This window comes from Pelodiscus sinensis, chromosome 1, assembly GCF_049634645.1.
Source record: "Pelodiscus sinensis isolate JC-2024 chromosome 1, ASM4963464v1, whole genome shotgun sequence".
In the NCBI taxonomy this organism is placed as follows: Eukaryota; Metazoa; Chordata; order Testudines; family Trionychidae; genus Pelodiscus; species Pelodiscus sinensis.
The window spans coordinates 126,250,543-126,266,306 of record NC_134711.1 but is presented as its reverse complement, the minus strand read 5'-3'; the positions used below and the strand labels follow the sequence as shown (position 1 = coordinate 126,266,306).

Below are 15,764 nucleotides of genomic sequence, written 5' to 3'. Positions count from 1 at the left end.
TTTCCTGCTAGCTGTTCTGGGGAGTGGGGGGGAGAGACCATGAGAGGGGAATGCTGTTGTCAGAGTGTCCTCTCGCCCCTGTACCCCATCTCTGCATTGAAGGGGTTTGGGAGAGGGACACATAGGAGAGCTGCTCCAGTCTGAGGGATGAATGGTGAATGAGAGGAAAGCTTCTTAAAGAGGCAGTGCACTGTTCCTAAGACTTCTCCAGCAGCCAGCTCTCACTCTCTCTCATACACAAACACACACTCTGTGCCACACACTGTCTCTCTGCCTCATGTGCTCACGCAATCACTGTACACACATACTGTACCAAATACTTGCCCTGTCTTTTTACCACACACTGTTACACACAAACATGTGTCACGGTCCCTGTGTCTTAGACACAGTCTGTCTCTCTCTCCCTCCCTCTCTCTGTCTCCAACCCCGTTTAGATGTGGAGAACAGATGTCATGCTTAGGATCAGTGGCCTCCTCAGTGACACTCAGTGTATCAGTTAAAGAGACAGGTATAGAGCCCATAGGTCAAACATTTTCAGATCTATGGACATAATGTTGGATTTCCACAGCCATATTTAGGCTCCCAAATAAAAATTTCCTAATTTTCCAAAATGCTTAACACTTGCATCTCCCATTAATGTGCAGCTGTTTTGAAAATCAGCCCACTTGGTATTTAGGATTCTATACATAAGAACGGCCATACTGGGTCAGACCAATGATCCCATTCAACCCAGTATCCTGTCTGCCGACAGTGGCCAATACCAGATGCCCCGGAGGGAGGGGACACATCAGGTAATCCTCAGGTGATCCCTCCCCTGTCACCCACCTCCGGAGAAACAGAGGCTAGGGACACCATTTCTACCTATCCTGGCTATTAGCCATTGAGGGATCACTGAGGTTACCTGCATGAATCTGTCTAGCTCTTTTTTGAACCCTGTTAAAGTCCTAGCCTTCACCACATCCTCTGGCAAGGAGTTCCAGAGATTGACTGTGCACTGAGTGAAGAAAAACTTCCTTCTGTTTGTTTTAAACCTACTGCCTGTTAATTTCATTTGGGGTGTGTCTAGACTACATGGCTCCGTCGACGGAGCAATGTAGATGAGGCAGGATGATAAAGGGAAACGAAGCTGCGATTTAAATAATCGTTGCTTCATTTAAATCAAAATGGCCACCGTGCTGGGCCTATCAGCTGTTTGTCGGCACAGCGCGGAAGTTTAGACAGGGATCTGCTGACCCCAGAATGCTTTGTCTTCAGATCCTCTATGCCTCATCTCTGGAGCCATGTAGTCTAGCCTTGGTGACCCCTAGTTCTTTCATTGTGGGACTATGTAAATAACTTTTCCTTATTCAATTTTTCCACACCAGTCATGATTTTATAGACCTCTCTCATATCCCCCCTTTACTCTCCTCTTTTTTGAGCTGAAAAGTCCAAGTCTTTTTAATCTTTCTTCATATGGGACCTGTTCCAAACCCCTAATCATTTTTGTTGCCCAACTATAAATGGTTTTAGGAGTCTGACTTCAGGAATGGAGGTTTGAAAATTCGGAGAAAAGGTTCTCATTCTAGTCCTGCAGTCTGTCCACTAGTCCACACATCTTCCCTATCTAAACAGCACTGACTACAGAATGAACAAGTACTGAGAATCCTCCTTGTGGACCAGACTCAGACATATGGAGGTGATATTTAAGAAACCTAGTTACAGATTTTGTTAAAAACATCGCTTTAGAAGTCTTTCTGTGAATGCTGGCCAGATGCTTCAGAGATATTCATACTTCAGTCTTTGCTTGCAGGCTAGAAATTCAACTGATCTTAAATTCAGTGCCAATATTTGCAGTTGTTTAATGATAAACATGAGAGAGGCAATAAAGGGACTTGAAAGTATTAAAGTCTAGGCTGTTTTCATTTTTTTTAAGTCCCTGCTGTACTTTGCATTGACGGAAGCAAAAAAGAATTACATAACTACCTCCTGGGGTAGGGTTTCTCTCTTTCTTTTAACACCAAAATAACTCACTGTTTCACACTGCTGCTTTCTCTGGCACAGTGTGCGTTACATCCAACAGCAGAAACTAATTTTAAAACTTGATTCTTTGCACAGAATCCCCTTAAAACTCCAAAGCCAACATTTTTCCTAAGCTTTTCTCTGCTTCTGGTTTTGCATTACAAGTGGCAACAAAATACTGTACTGTGCATGCTACAAAGTACTGTGTCACTTTATAAACCTTATTTTTAATACACATTCATTTAATGCTTGCTTCCAGAATTAATGGATGAAAATCCATTTCTAGACATTGAAGAATAGAAGAAAATATAGGTCCTTAGCTTACCAGTTGACGCTGACAAATCAGCACTTTAAAAAGTTACCTGAATGGATATGCTTCTGTGGGTGGGAGACAATTGGTCAATCAAAATTCAGTTCTCATTACTTTATTATCCCCCCTCCTCATTCTCCCCCCCCCCCCCCCCCCAGCCCAGAAGCTGCTTTAAGACTGTGCCACCCAATCATAGCGATTGAGTCAGTTTTAGATTTGGTGTCACAGCAGTTGTCAGTCATTCACAATACATGTGCCTATGTTTAGGTTCACTATCATGTACAAAGAAGGACTTGAGTTTTTATTAAAAATATAAATAGAAAGGGGATATTTTCTGTTCATTTTTTCCTCTAAAAATATCAGGAATATCAAATCTCCTTTTCCCTGTTCCTCGCTGGAAGGCTTCTTCAAATAATCAGAGAACTAGACTGGTAGGTTGGGAGCTATCTCAGCCTTTAATCAGCAGGATGAGCATATTGTGGGTATATAAATCTTCACTTAAAAGAACTTTCCTCACAACTGTTTTTTGAGGTATTTGAGTTAAATGAATTTAAATTTAAGAAAACACAGAATTTGGAACAGCTTGATTAAAAATCACTTATCTGCTAAAGTGCTTAGGTTTCACATCCTTAGTGTTTTCCCTGCCCTAATTCTACTTGATCTTTTGGCATCTATAGGGTTTTCTAGGGTAAATTTGATGGACCAAACCAGTATTAAATAAATCTAATGCCTTTCAGGCCTTCTCTCTGCATGATAATGAAGCCAAAAAGGCAGCAGACTCACTTTTTTTCCTTTGTAGGTCACCTTTAAAGTGAATATAATGCTAGTGAAAAGGGTTGGCTAGATAGCCTTGGCTTGTAAAATCCTCTGTTAGGGTTGCTGATTTGTGTGAATAGAAGCATCCAGCTTGCTTCTCAGCTCCCAGGTAGAGTTTGTGGGTCTGACAGGTTTTTATTTGAATACAAAGCACAACTAATCAGGAGTCAGTGACCGGCAATAATATTGGAAAACCTCCCCCAAATGCCATTATTAGAGTCACTTTTCAGAGTGAAACTTCATTTTGAATGCTCAGGTTACTACTTTGCATTTGTGGCACTGAGACTTTTCTAAACTGGATAATAAAAATGTGTTAGGGAAAATAAAAATCAGTCCTGTTGCAGTGCGGGAGGAGGGGGGATAAACCGAGGACCTTTAAAAAAATCCATATGAACCCAAAATATGATGTGATTTGTGACTAGTTACTAGTTTAATTCTATGCAATCTTTAAAAAAAAAAGTTTCCATTTAAGACAAAACACTCCAGAAACATAATACATTGCTCTAGTCTCTTAACAACACTGACACCATTGTGGACTGAGGCATGCTGGTAAGCAGAAGTGTGGAAAGTTTCCATGCCATGGCCTATGCTATGCTTGACGGTCCTGCTCCTCTTACACACTGGTACGAGTCCTTTGGGTTCAGTGGAGTTACTCCTGATTTACACTATTGAAAGTGAGAGATGCATCAAGTCTATTATGTGACCAAGTAGATTGTAAGCGTCTCAGGGCAGGGACTTAGTGGTCTGTGTTTGTACAGTGGAGTTCAGGTCCATGTGTGGGGCTTGAGTGCTATCTCAGTGCAAATAATAAGAAATACGAGTTCTGCAAGTCAAATCATGCCCTCAGCAACACCAGTGCAAATCATTTGTCGTCCATGGATTTGCACAGGTGTCACTGATTGGAAATGAGTAAATAAATCAGTTGATGATACATAGGAAAAAATAGACTCCAGCTCCCTCTTCCCAAGCTGTGTTGGCTGTGCAGGACTAGTGCGAATAAAAATGCAATACATTCCAAACATCTGCTGACTTCAGTGAAAAATTATTCTAAATACACAGAAAGAGGAGATCAGTTAATTAGGAAAGTGCCATTTTTGTACAGTCATTTTTCTGTTTTTTCTCTTCAGCATGCATGCTGAAAAATGAGCTCTGCCATTCTTAGTTTTTATTATCACACAGTTGCTGGGGAACATTCAGCTCTCAGCCTTTGTTCTGTTGTTACTAGAATGGAATTTCAACATCTCTGCTTTGAGTCCATGTTCCAAATAAGCTTACTGGAATGTCACTAACAAGAAAGTGTGTTTGAAGGTATCCAATAGTGTAATCTCCACAGCAGCGAGTGTTCCAACCAGTTGGTGGCTCTGTATGGCAACCACTAGATTTAGCAAGAAGCTGTCGATTCTGACTACTTTAAATAGTGAAAATGACATCCAGTGTGGAAGGAAAGTACATTTGCCCCAGTTAAAGCATTTGGAACAAATACATGACATGCACATATGCCTTTAATATTTGTATGTTATAGGGAAAAGTGAGCAGATTTGTGACATGCTCTTGATAGGGCAAATGGCAGCATTTTGCCCCTCTCCAGTGAAAGGGCAGCAAAAAGCCTATAACCTGTAAATAAGGGGAAATGGGGTTTGCATACTTCTCCCAGTAGTGTTATGCCCCCTCAGAGATTTGTTAGTGCTCAGTGCTCTGGTGAAAATCATGGGTGGGGTTTTGCACATGCTCCATCTAAACTACTATTACTTAAAAGAGATGCCTGTGTTTCTGTGGGTTGCCACTCCTGTCAGTGCCTCTTCTGTATCTGTCTCAATCTGTATGAGATCCCTAGGCATATTCTCAGGGCACAGACCCTTTGTCTGGCAACTCTTCCTGAAAGCTTCTGTCCAGCTGTTGCCCCGTTGGACCCAGTAGTGACCCTTCAGACTCCCCCTTAGCTCAAACACACCCTCTCCTAGACACCCACAACTATGTGAGCCATTAAACTCCCTCAGGAGTCCCATGGTAAGTGTAAAACATGTTACACACACAGATATTTTGCACAGAACCAAGCATGTGATTATTCTTTAACAGCACAAGATTCACACAAAATAATAAACTCCCTATAAAGCACATGTTGAGTCCTAAAGTTGCTATGACCACTAGGCAGCTAGCAATCTACAAATCCCAAGACTTGCAGAGAGGATTCAAGTTTGGGCATGCTGTTTACTGTTTGTGGAGTTAAAAACCTTCACAGCAAATAGAATTGACCTTCTCTGGCTTTACTGTCAGTGTGGAATATTTTCTCCGTCTAGGGATGTTAAATATCGGATAATTGAATAGTCAATTAACCTCATGAATTCTTATCGGTTACTCGACTATTCTATAGTCCCCAGGGGTAGGACTGACAGCCAGTGCCTGTATCAGAGGCAGCAGCGCAGGATGCCAGGCGGAAGTTGCTCCGCAAGGGGAACCATTTTAAAAAGCAGCTCCCTTCACGGACCAGCTGCATGTCGCCCTGAATTTCTATCCAGAGTGGGGGGTGGGTCTGAGCTCTTGGAACTGAGCAGGGCTGCCTACCTGCCTGGCTTCTAATACAATTAAATGCAGAGCCACAGCGAGTGTAGGTTCCAGACCCAGCACAAGCTGGGACTGAGTCAGGCTGCCTGCCCGCCTGGCTTCTAATGCACTTAAATGCAGAGCTGCAGCAGTTGGAAGTCCTGGACCTGGCACAAGTGGGGACTGAGCTAGGCTGCTGGCCAGCCTGCTACAAAATTTACTGGCGGAGGGAGAGAGGGAAATGCGTATAGTCTGTAGCGATGGTCACCTACCAGTAGGTCGGGATCTACTGGTAGATCTTAGAGCCTCTGACAGGTGATCCTGACTGGTTTGGCCAAGAGGCTATCAAGCACAGCACTTCAGGTGCCCCTCCCCCCACTGCTGTGCAACTCCCGCCCTTTGCCTTGGAGCTGCCCCTCCCTGGGGTCCTCCTGCTTGCTGGGCAGGGCAGGGCAGAGGAGATAGGACCCTGTATTCTATCTCCATAGAATTGGGGGGGGGGGGGACAACAGGGCTTGGGAAGGATGGAGTTTGTTGACTGCTTTGGAGAATGGGGCAGGGCCGGGGCAGGGGTGAGCCTGTCTTAGCCCCACTGCATCACCGCCCAGGAGCCACCTGTGATCAGCAGTGTCCAGATAGAGCCAGCTCCGAACCTCTGCCCCAGTCACGAACCCCCTGCTGCACCCAAGCCCCACCCCAGCTATGAGCCCCCTGGATCCCCACACTCTTACAGAGCCTGTTCCCCGAGTCCCCTCCTGTATCCCAGCCCCCTGCCCCAGGCTCAGCGAAGAGCCCCCTCACACTCCAAATCTCCAAGACTAGACCTGTGCCCCAACCCTCTGCCCCAGTCTGGTGAAAGAGAGGAAGGATGGAGTGAGCAGGGGCGGGGCCTTGGAGAATGGGCAGGGCAAGGGTATTTGGGTTTGAGGTAGATCCTGGATTGCACTTAAATTCAAAAAATGATCTTATGCTTAAAAAGGTTGGAGACCATTGGTCTATAGCATTAACCTATAAGCTTTTGCTTAATTAGTTAATCGGCTATACTAATACATCCCTACCCTGTCCTCATTCCTTTTGATTTTGAGGATATAGGCTGTAGCACTACACACACTAAAGAGCTTTAATTTCCTGTCTCTAACAACTATAAAAGCTGGATAAGAGGGGGAGGAAATGGGGAGGAAATCTTGTCAACACTGTTTTATTATCCCACATAGTAAACACAGTGATTTTGCTTGCAGGGAGGATGCATTACTAAACTGGAACAGTTCCTGGCAGATCATCTTTTGATAATGGGAGCTGTTGGCATAGGAATAGCTTGTCTTCAGGTAAGTCCCCCCAGCAAATTGAACCCTGGTTTATTGTTCCAACTCACACCTGCAGCCCCAGTACCTTGTTTGTACTTCATGTTACCACTGAGGAAGGTGAACTGGTGGCAGGAGCCTCAGAAGATTTTAGGAAAATAAGTCTAGCATCCACAAGACCTTGGTGTGCTTTTCTGTCACTTGTCTTTTAGATATTGCACATAATATCATCTGGATTTGTATGTAAAGCTTGCTTTTTTTTAAACTATGAGATCTTAATCCAGTAGCTGATCATGCAGCTGTGGTTGGCATAAATAGGAAATATAAGGTTTTCAAATTTAGTACCTCTGACTTAGGCTTCTCTTGATGATGATCTGGCCCATAGTTTCTTCTAACAGGGTTTTCCTGGGGGGGTTTTGTTTTATTGAACAGTGAATCGCACAGCACTCTTTTAACTAACTGAGTGGCTTTTGAGGCCAGTTTAAACCACTTTCTTTATTTAAAAAAAAGAGAGAGAGAAAATGAGCAGATACAGTAGCAAAGTTTTCTCTGTGAGAACATCATGTATGGGTGATAGGTAGAGAACAGCCCACTATGACAATTAGTTCCTTCAACTCTGAGGGAAGGATGGATGGATTTCTTGACCTCATTTCCTGTCTGTGGGAGGGAAAGTTTATTTGGGAAACAAGCTTCCCCGTCTCTCTTGTGAATGGAACAATTAACTGAAACAGAAAGAGAATGACAAATCATTTCAGGCATCTAGGGATAGCGCTAGTTGACACTATTCAAGTGGCAAATAGCTGGGTTGTCTTAACCAATAAGAAAACTGTCTGCAATCAGCTGTAGTGGAAAGGAGGCAGCAGTATCCTCTTATCCTCCTAATTTGCTTTTTTCCCTTCCCAAGATCACAGAGTAAGTCACTGACTACTAGGAACAGAACCCAGACTTTTGTTTTTCATAGATGCTTATATTCCAAAGCCAGAAGGGAACACTAGTCTGATATCCTGTATAGCACTGGCTAGAGAACTTCCCCAAAAGAATTCCTTTTGAATTAGCATATATCATTTAAAAATAAAACCAATTCAATCTTGATATTAAAATATTCAGTGATGAAGAATCTACCATGGTCCTCAATACATTATTCCAATGGTAAATGACTCTCCCTGTTAAAAATCTATGCCTTATTTTCAGTCTGAATTCACTTTTGAGCCACTAGGTCATATTATATCTTTCTGTTTGACTGAGAAATCTATTATCAGAGATATGTTTCCTAGGCAGGTAATTTTAGACTGTGAGCAGGTCACCCCTTAATTCTCTTTGTTAAACTAACTAGATCCTTCAGTCAATCACTATAAGGCAAGTTTTTCTATCTCTTGTGCTTTAACCATTAGACAATTCTGCTCCCTTGGAAAATATTTTCTCCCATCTGGAATATTGGTGTTAGATTCCATTTCTCTCAGGTTCTTATAGCAGAATGACATGTACTTTTCTGCTCAATGGTCTAGCAAAACTTCCCTTTTATGTTTCACAAGCTTGGAACTTGGCAGAGGAAAAAAAGACAGGAAGTCTTAGATCTGAGATGTTTGTAGAGATCAGGGGAAATATCAGAAATTCCATGTGAACCCTGGAGCAGCTAATTTATTATCTGTTGCTTATATAGAGGCATGTTGCTATTAAGCTTGAACACATGGGGGCAATTTTTTTCCTTCAGTTCTTTGTTCAGTACAAGTTGTTACTAATCCTCTGGCATTAAATATTCAGGAGTCTTCTCAGAATTTATGGTTGCAGTACTTCTGATGCAAAATGATTTTGGATGTGGACATCTCTTGTCCACTAATCGTAAATTTGTCAAAATGGGAAATAGGCTTGTTTGTTTCCCTCCTTCAGTGGTTACTGATAAGTAAAGTTGGTATTTCACAATGCACTCCAGAAAATGGTGTGTGGCCCTATCCCATCTTTAGTCATTTTAGCAGTAGTGTTAAGGGAAATAATTCTGATTACCCGTTATTGACAGAGATGAAAGGGTGTACTCCTAATGCTAGCTACAAAACTGCACATTCACTTTCCAAAATGGACACTGTAGTGAATGGAAAAGAGAGAGGAAAAAATCTGGGTTATTGGAGCTTGTCCCTAGAAATCTTCCAGATTCCACAACTGAGGAAGAGCTCAACATGGTTCTGTCTTCCTTTGGAACTTATAGTAAAAGAATTTCACACTGAATATTGAATCGAGTGGTCTCCAGAAAAAAAAATCGCAGTAAAAGGATTATTTTTAATATCCAGGGGAAAAAACAAAGACATTTTTTCTTTCCAAGAATGTTAAATGTATCCAACATAACCTAGCCAGGAAGGAAGTCTGACTTTTGAGTTTAGCTTGGTCTTGAATATCAGCAGGCATGACTCCTCCCAACCATCCTTTCCCTCTTCAGTCTCCCAAGCCTTTACAGAAGGACCTGGCAGCTCTCTCTCTCTCTCTCTTCTAGGGAGAGTGACCAGACTGACCGACATGTTCAAAATGCACATACTCTTTAGAAGATTTAGTCAAAGATAAGGAAGCTATGCATTTGGTTGTCTTTTTGTGTAGGAAGAGGTCCTGGGAGAAAGTCAAGTTCCTACTGATTCCTCAGACATGTTTTAAATAACATATGGTGGCTGCATTCAAGCTTATGCTTTTAAAATGCTTGCTGTTGTGCTATTCCCACAAGGCTCCTGCAAGGTGTCTACAACACACACCACCGGTGGAAGTGCGTAGGGCATATATAGCTTCATGCCACAGCAAAAAGCAGGCTGTGTCCACGCTACAGTGCATAACTGTTGTTTGTTGAGATGTTTTGCTTATGTCCATTCCACGACCCATGCTGCTACCCTTCTGTTGGAATTAGCCAGCAGGAAGGAACTGAAACAGTACAGGGCCAGCAATGCCCCTTATACTAGCACATGAGCTCCAGCGGGCACTAGAGTCAGCCTGACAGATATCACTGAGGGAAAAATCTCTGACAACAGTGCACACAATCCACATGCCCCTAATGTGTTGCTCATGTCCACTCCATGTCTTGAATAACAATAGTTACAGACCATTTTTTTTCTCTGTGTTCACTGAGGGTAGGACAAGAAGTAATCAATTTAATTTGCAGCAAAGGAGATTTAGATTATAGTTAGAAAGTTTTTCCTAGTATCTAAATTCTAGTTTGAACACTAGAACAGATTATCTAAGGAGATTGTGGAATCTCTGGCATTGGAAAATTTTTTTAAATAGTCAAGAAAAACACCTGTCTGACAGAACTTAGGTATACTTGGCTCTGCATCTGCATGGGCAAATGGACTACATCAGTGTTTCTCAATCTTTTTTTTATAACGTACCTCTTTAAAAAAAAAAAAAAAAAAGTACTCCCAGTACCTACAGTTTTCAGACACACAATTTTTTTCTACCTTTGCAACACATTTGTTTAAACAACTTAATTGTAGCCGGGCGGTGGTGAAATTTTTGGGTGTAAAAAGTACAAAAATAATAAAGTGCTGTAAAACTTAAAACAAAAATTCAGTTTTCTCCAAATTTCAGCTGTTGACGTACCCCCCCCAGATTTCTCTCAAATACCCCTAAAGGTACTGTACCACTGGTTAAGAAACACTCGACTAGATGATCTTTTGAGGTCCTTTCACTTCTGTACCAGTAACTTTAGCCTGCAAAGCCTGGAGTTGGATTTTCTTCATTTGAATGCGCACATCTCAACCAATGTGCCTTTTAGCCCCTTAACCTCCCTGCGAGCAAGCTGAAACGCTAACTAGACATGCTGTGAAGGCAACAAAGATGTCAGCATCCGTGTTGCCAGCATGAGCAGAACACTCCCTATGCCTATTTGAAGGCAGTCTATTCCTGTCCCAGACACTGACTAGCAGCTTCTTTTTGTCAATGAATAGAGTTTTTTGTTTAAAACAGTCTCTTGGAAGACACCCTCACATCCTTTATACTTGAAAGTTCTGTCTTCCTCTTCCTGTTGCTCAAGTCGAAATTTAGATCGGTTTAAAAACTCTTAAAAACTGGGGGAATAAGAAATGTTGTGTGTCAGAAAGTTAACTTTTATTTAGAACATCAATTTTAAAAAAAACCTTACTAGCTTTAGACCCTATGTACAGATAGAGTGGGATACTTAAAAGCACTTAATGCTGTCCTAGCCCTGAAATCAGTGTTGAAACTCCCATTTTCGTTACCAGAGCAGCAGGCCATTGATGTGAGTTTTTGAAAATCCCTCCCATAATGAACCGTGGTAGTATGTATTACATACAAATACTGTGGTCTTCAGCTAGAATCAAATCAGGAACCTTCACCTCTAAAAAGCTCATGTTTGTAACATTTGGTTTAAAGGAAAACTGCATGAGTGGTCCGTGACTCCTCCATTTGGGGAGGCTGGGCACCCCCAATCCCTTCCCCTGGGCCCTCCTGCCCATTCGCTGGCCACTCACCACTCATACATGCCTCTTCGCCCTCTCTTCTGAGGGCCCCATGCAGGCAGAGTGAAATGGGGAGGAGAGGAGGGGAGGGAGAAAAGAGCAAGTGGAAGTAGGGCCTGAGGGCAGAGCGCAAGTGGAGTCATAACTAGGGTGCTCTCCGAAAGCAACAGACTGGCCATTTGGGGAGGCTAAGCCTCCCCAGGCCTTTTATACTCACCACCCATGGAGACTTGTGCGGTGGGCAGGAGGGAGGAGAAATCAATAAGTTGTTATAGTCTTCAGATCCAAACAGACTAAAGACCTTCCTCTATGAAAGGTCTCTCCAGCCACCTTCAGAGGACTACCTAAGTGCCTCAAAACCACCATCTGAGTCAAAAGGTATGGACAAATCATGTCCCCTCTTCTGGCAAGTCTGTCTCACAATTGAGACTATCCCCAAGTCCGATCCTTGCCCTTGGCACTGATTGCCTCGAAAGTCAGCACTATGAACAGACCCAGCACATTGGGCACAATGCTGCCCAAGATGCCAGCACCGCACAAGAGAGCACACTCAGAGCTCAAGCAAAAACAAGCGGCACTGACTGCACTGTCCGCACCATCTGGCCACCACAGACGCAGCTCGGCACCAAAACACCCAACTCAATCGGCACGAAAGTCGGCACCAAAGAGACCCCGTGCTGATATGCCTCCTCCGGACCATCAGCACAACCCTCTCCCACGGCACCGAGTAATATAAGAACCTCTGCACCATCCCAAGACCATTGACTACATGATGCCCCTGTCAGGAGCCACCCTTTACTGGCACTGGTATCCCCAGGTTCCTCAATACAATCTGTGCACTCTCGCAGATTGCCAAATCTCTCTCGCTCCCCAAGTGAAGATGGCATTGAACCACAGAGCCATTTTTCTTCCCAGCACTCCAGTCCGGCACACAGCGCCCCGTCTTGGGATACTAGGCCTGCTACATATGCATACCTTGGTATGCGCCTCATTACACATATCCGCCACTCCCTTACCCAGGGCAATGGCAATCATGGGATCCACGTCCTCATTCGAAGAGTTGCCATATCACACGTTCCGTAACATCCAGGGAGCCACCTCGTTCTCTCCAACCTTCTACCTCGATGACTATTCCAAACTCCCCGGTCCACGCTGAAATGAAGGACTCTTTGTCGGAAGGCGAAGAGAGATCCCCTCTCCATAAATCATTATCCTTGCCAAATAAGGCAATAATATCCACTACCCCACCACCAACATGACCCAGCAGACATTATCTGGCAGACCCCAGCATCCATCACTTCAACCAATAAGAGAGCGGACCGAAAATACTTTGTCTCACCAAAGGGAATGGATTTTCTTTTTTCCTGCTTTCCACCAAACGCCTTAGTAGTCGATTTGGTTAGACACAAAGCCAGGCAACCAAATATGAGGGCAATGCCACAAGACAAGGACCACAAAAGAATGGACATAATTGGCCACAAAGTATATTCCTTGGCCACTCTACTCCTCAGAGCAGCGAATTATACCGCCATGTTAGTAGATTATGACTATTCAAATTACTCTAAATTCCAAGAATTTACACAATACTTTTACCTGAACATAAGTAGCTTATCCTCGACATTATGCAGGAGGGCCATACAATTTCTCGCACTGCTGTACAGTCTGCGATGAATGTGACAGATACAGCCACACGTGTCACCGCCTCTGCAATTGTGTTGTGGAGAATATCTTGTCTCCAACCATCAGGAGTGCCTAGGGATTTGCAGCAGAAAGTAGAAGACCAACCTTTTTGCTGCAAAAACTGATGAAGTACTTCACTCGATGAAGGACTCTTGCACCACCCTCTGGACCCTGGGGATGTACATGTCCCCATTTAAGAGAGCCAGATATACCAATTACCAAAGACGTAGGGAGCCATACAGGCAGCAATCAAGATATGACTTTCGGCAAAAGCAAAGACGTAGGCCTCAACATCAACAGTCACACCAAACAGCAGCAGCTCAACCTTCCACCAAACAGCAGATTTAAAGGTTCAGTTGGGAGCCAGAAAAACTCTCCTTGTGGTTACTCCATCAATCACCTATCCACAATTCAAGACCTCTGCGCCTTCTTCCAACAATGGGCTCAAATTACATCGGACATAGACCTCATCCACTATGCTTACTCCATCCCTTTCATTTCTCTTCCTCCTACCCACCCTCCCTCCCCGTCCCTCTTTAGGGACCTCTCTCATGAGACCCTCCTACAGCAAGAGGTGCTTCACCTCCTCCTCCTAGGTGCCATAGAACCAGTACCAACAGAGTTCCAGGGCCAAGGGTTCTACTCAACTTGTTTTCTGACGTGGAAAAAGAATGGAGGATGGAGGCCCATTCTAGATTTACAAAGGCTCAACAATCACATAGCTTATCTATGATTCAAGATGGTGATCCTAGCAACAATAATCCCAGCATTAGATCAAGGAGACTGGCTTTCAGCTCTCGACCTTCAAGATGCATACTTCCACATAACAATCCACCCCACCCACAGACATTTTCTACAGTTCACTGTTGGTGTTCATCACTATGAATACCGAGTGCTCCCTTTTGGCCTTTCAATGGCCCCCAGGGTGTTTTCCAAGACATCAGCCATTGTAGTAACATGCCTATGTCGTAAGGGGCTCATAATATTTCCATACTTAGACAACTGTCTCATAAAAGGCACATCCCTCCAAGAAACGACGCACATGACCAAAACTACCATGAACCTTTTACTCCATCTCGGCTTCCATATAAATTATGAAAAATCCATGTTCCATCCCACACAGCTGCTGGAATTTATAGGAGCACACATCAGTACCGTTACAGCCCATGCACAGATTCAACACCCTATGCAACCTCATAGTGGTAGTACGAGTGACTCCTACCACGACTGTTCGCGAATGCCTAATGATTTTGGACCATATGGCCTCCACAACCTGTGTTGTCAGGCTGGTGAGGCTTCACATGAGATTCCTTCAGTCTTTGCTTGCTGCACTTTACACCTCATCCAGAGACCCGCTCTCCAAGTCAGTTACCATTCTGTCACGGGTCCTCAACTCCTTGCACTGGTAGACGATTCCACACAATGTCTTAACTGGCGTTCCAGTCCATCAGCTAACTCCTATACATACCATTACAACCGATGCATCACTCATGAGATTGGGTGCTCACCTAGGAGCCCTCACGGCCTAGAGCAAATTGTTTTTCACAGAGCAAACCCTCCATATCAACCTTTTAGAACTGAGAGTGGTATGGTACACATACCAGCTTTTCCTACGCCACATAGTTCGCAAAACTATCAACATTATGATGGACAACACCACTTTCATGTATTATATCAATCAGCAAGGCAGTGCATGATCCTCGTCCTTATGAACACAGGCTCTCAAGCTATAGAATTGGTGCCTGGCACAACAGATTATCTCGTTGCTGTGTACCTCCCAGGGGTGTTAAATGTGACAGCAGACACCCTCAGTTGCCAGTTTTACAACCACCACGAATGGGAGATAGATACACACACCCTCACTATGTGTTTCGCTGATGGGGTCAACCAGACATAGACCTTTTTGCGATCAGGAACAATCGCAAATGCCACCTTTATTGCTCCAGAGCAGCCTTAGGAAAGCAATCTCTGGGGGATGCTTTTGCCATCAAATAGGACGCACCGCTACTCTATGCACCCCCCCCCCCCCATTCTCCACAAGGTCATCATCAAAATCAGATGGAGCTCGAGTGATTCTCATCGCACCAGCGTGTTCGAGACAGACATGGTATCCATACCTCCTCAGAATGACTGTCACAGTTCCATATGCTTTTCCACCTCAACTCTCCCAGAATCACTGCACAATTCTTCACCTCGAGCTCCATAAAGTCCACCTCCATGCTTGGTTTCTTCACGGCTCCTGGATACCAAGAACACCTGCTCTGAAAGAGTAAAAGAAATATTGATCAACAGCAGAAGAGAGCAAAGAACCACTGGGCACCATCACGGCCCATTCCACCAGAGCCAGATCCTCTACACCCACTTTCCTCAAAAATGTACCTCTACAGGACATTTGCAACGCAGCCACTTGGTCATCAGACCATACATTTGCACAACATTATGCTGTTGCATCCTCCATAGCATCATATGTGGCCATCAGACACACAGTATTATCGTCCATGACAACAATAGGGCTCCAAGCCCACCTCCACAATCTGACTAATGCTTTATAGTCACCCAGAGTGGAGCACCCATGGGGAAACTACTCGAAGAAGAAAGAGTTACTCACTTTGTACAGTGACAGTGGTTCTTCGAGATGTGTCCCGCTGTGGGTGCTCCACTAGCCTCCTG

General features: G+C 43.9%; 1 protein-coding gene and 1 long non-coding RNA gene across 23 annotated transcripts in view; one reads left to right on the top strand and one right to left on the bottom strand.

Annotated features, from left to right (window-relative positions):
• The window catches only part of TSPAN11 (tetraspanin 11), a 271,525-nt gene that overhangs the window by 186,311 nt on the left and 69,450 nt on the right, over positions 1 to 15,764 (top strand). For 20 of the 21 annotated variants that reach the window (XR_012896381.1, XM_075900444.1, XM_075900518.1 and 17 more), the window contains one exon: positions 6,904 to 6,990. The exons of the other annotated variant lie outside the window; for it this stretch is intronic. Coding sequence is in view for 19 of the 20 variants with exons in the window: in XM_075900444.1 (XP_075756559.1) it covers positions 6,904 to 6,990 (87 nt within the window). In the remaining variant the exon portion in view is untranslated. The remainder of the gene's footprint in view (positions 1 to 6,903; positions 6,991 to 15,764) is intronic. 21 annotated transcript variants of the gene reach the window in all.
• Positions 1 to 15,764, bottom strand: part of LOC142818748 (uncharacterized) — a 60,683-nt gene that overhangs the window by 12,615 nt on the left and 32,304 nt on the right. For both annotated transcript variants that reach the window (XR_012896400.1, XR_012896401.1), the window contains one exon: positions 15,212 to 15,350. This is a non-coding gene — a long non-coding RNA (uncharacterized LOC142818748). The remainder of the gene's footprint in view (positions 1 to 15,211; positions 15,351 to 15,764) is intronic.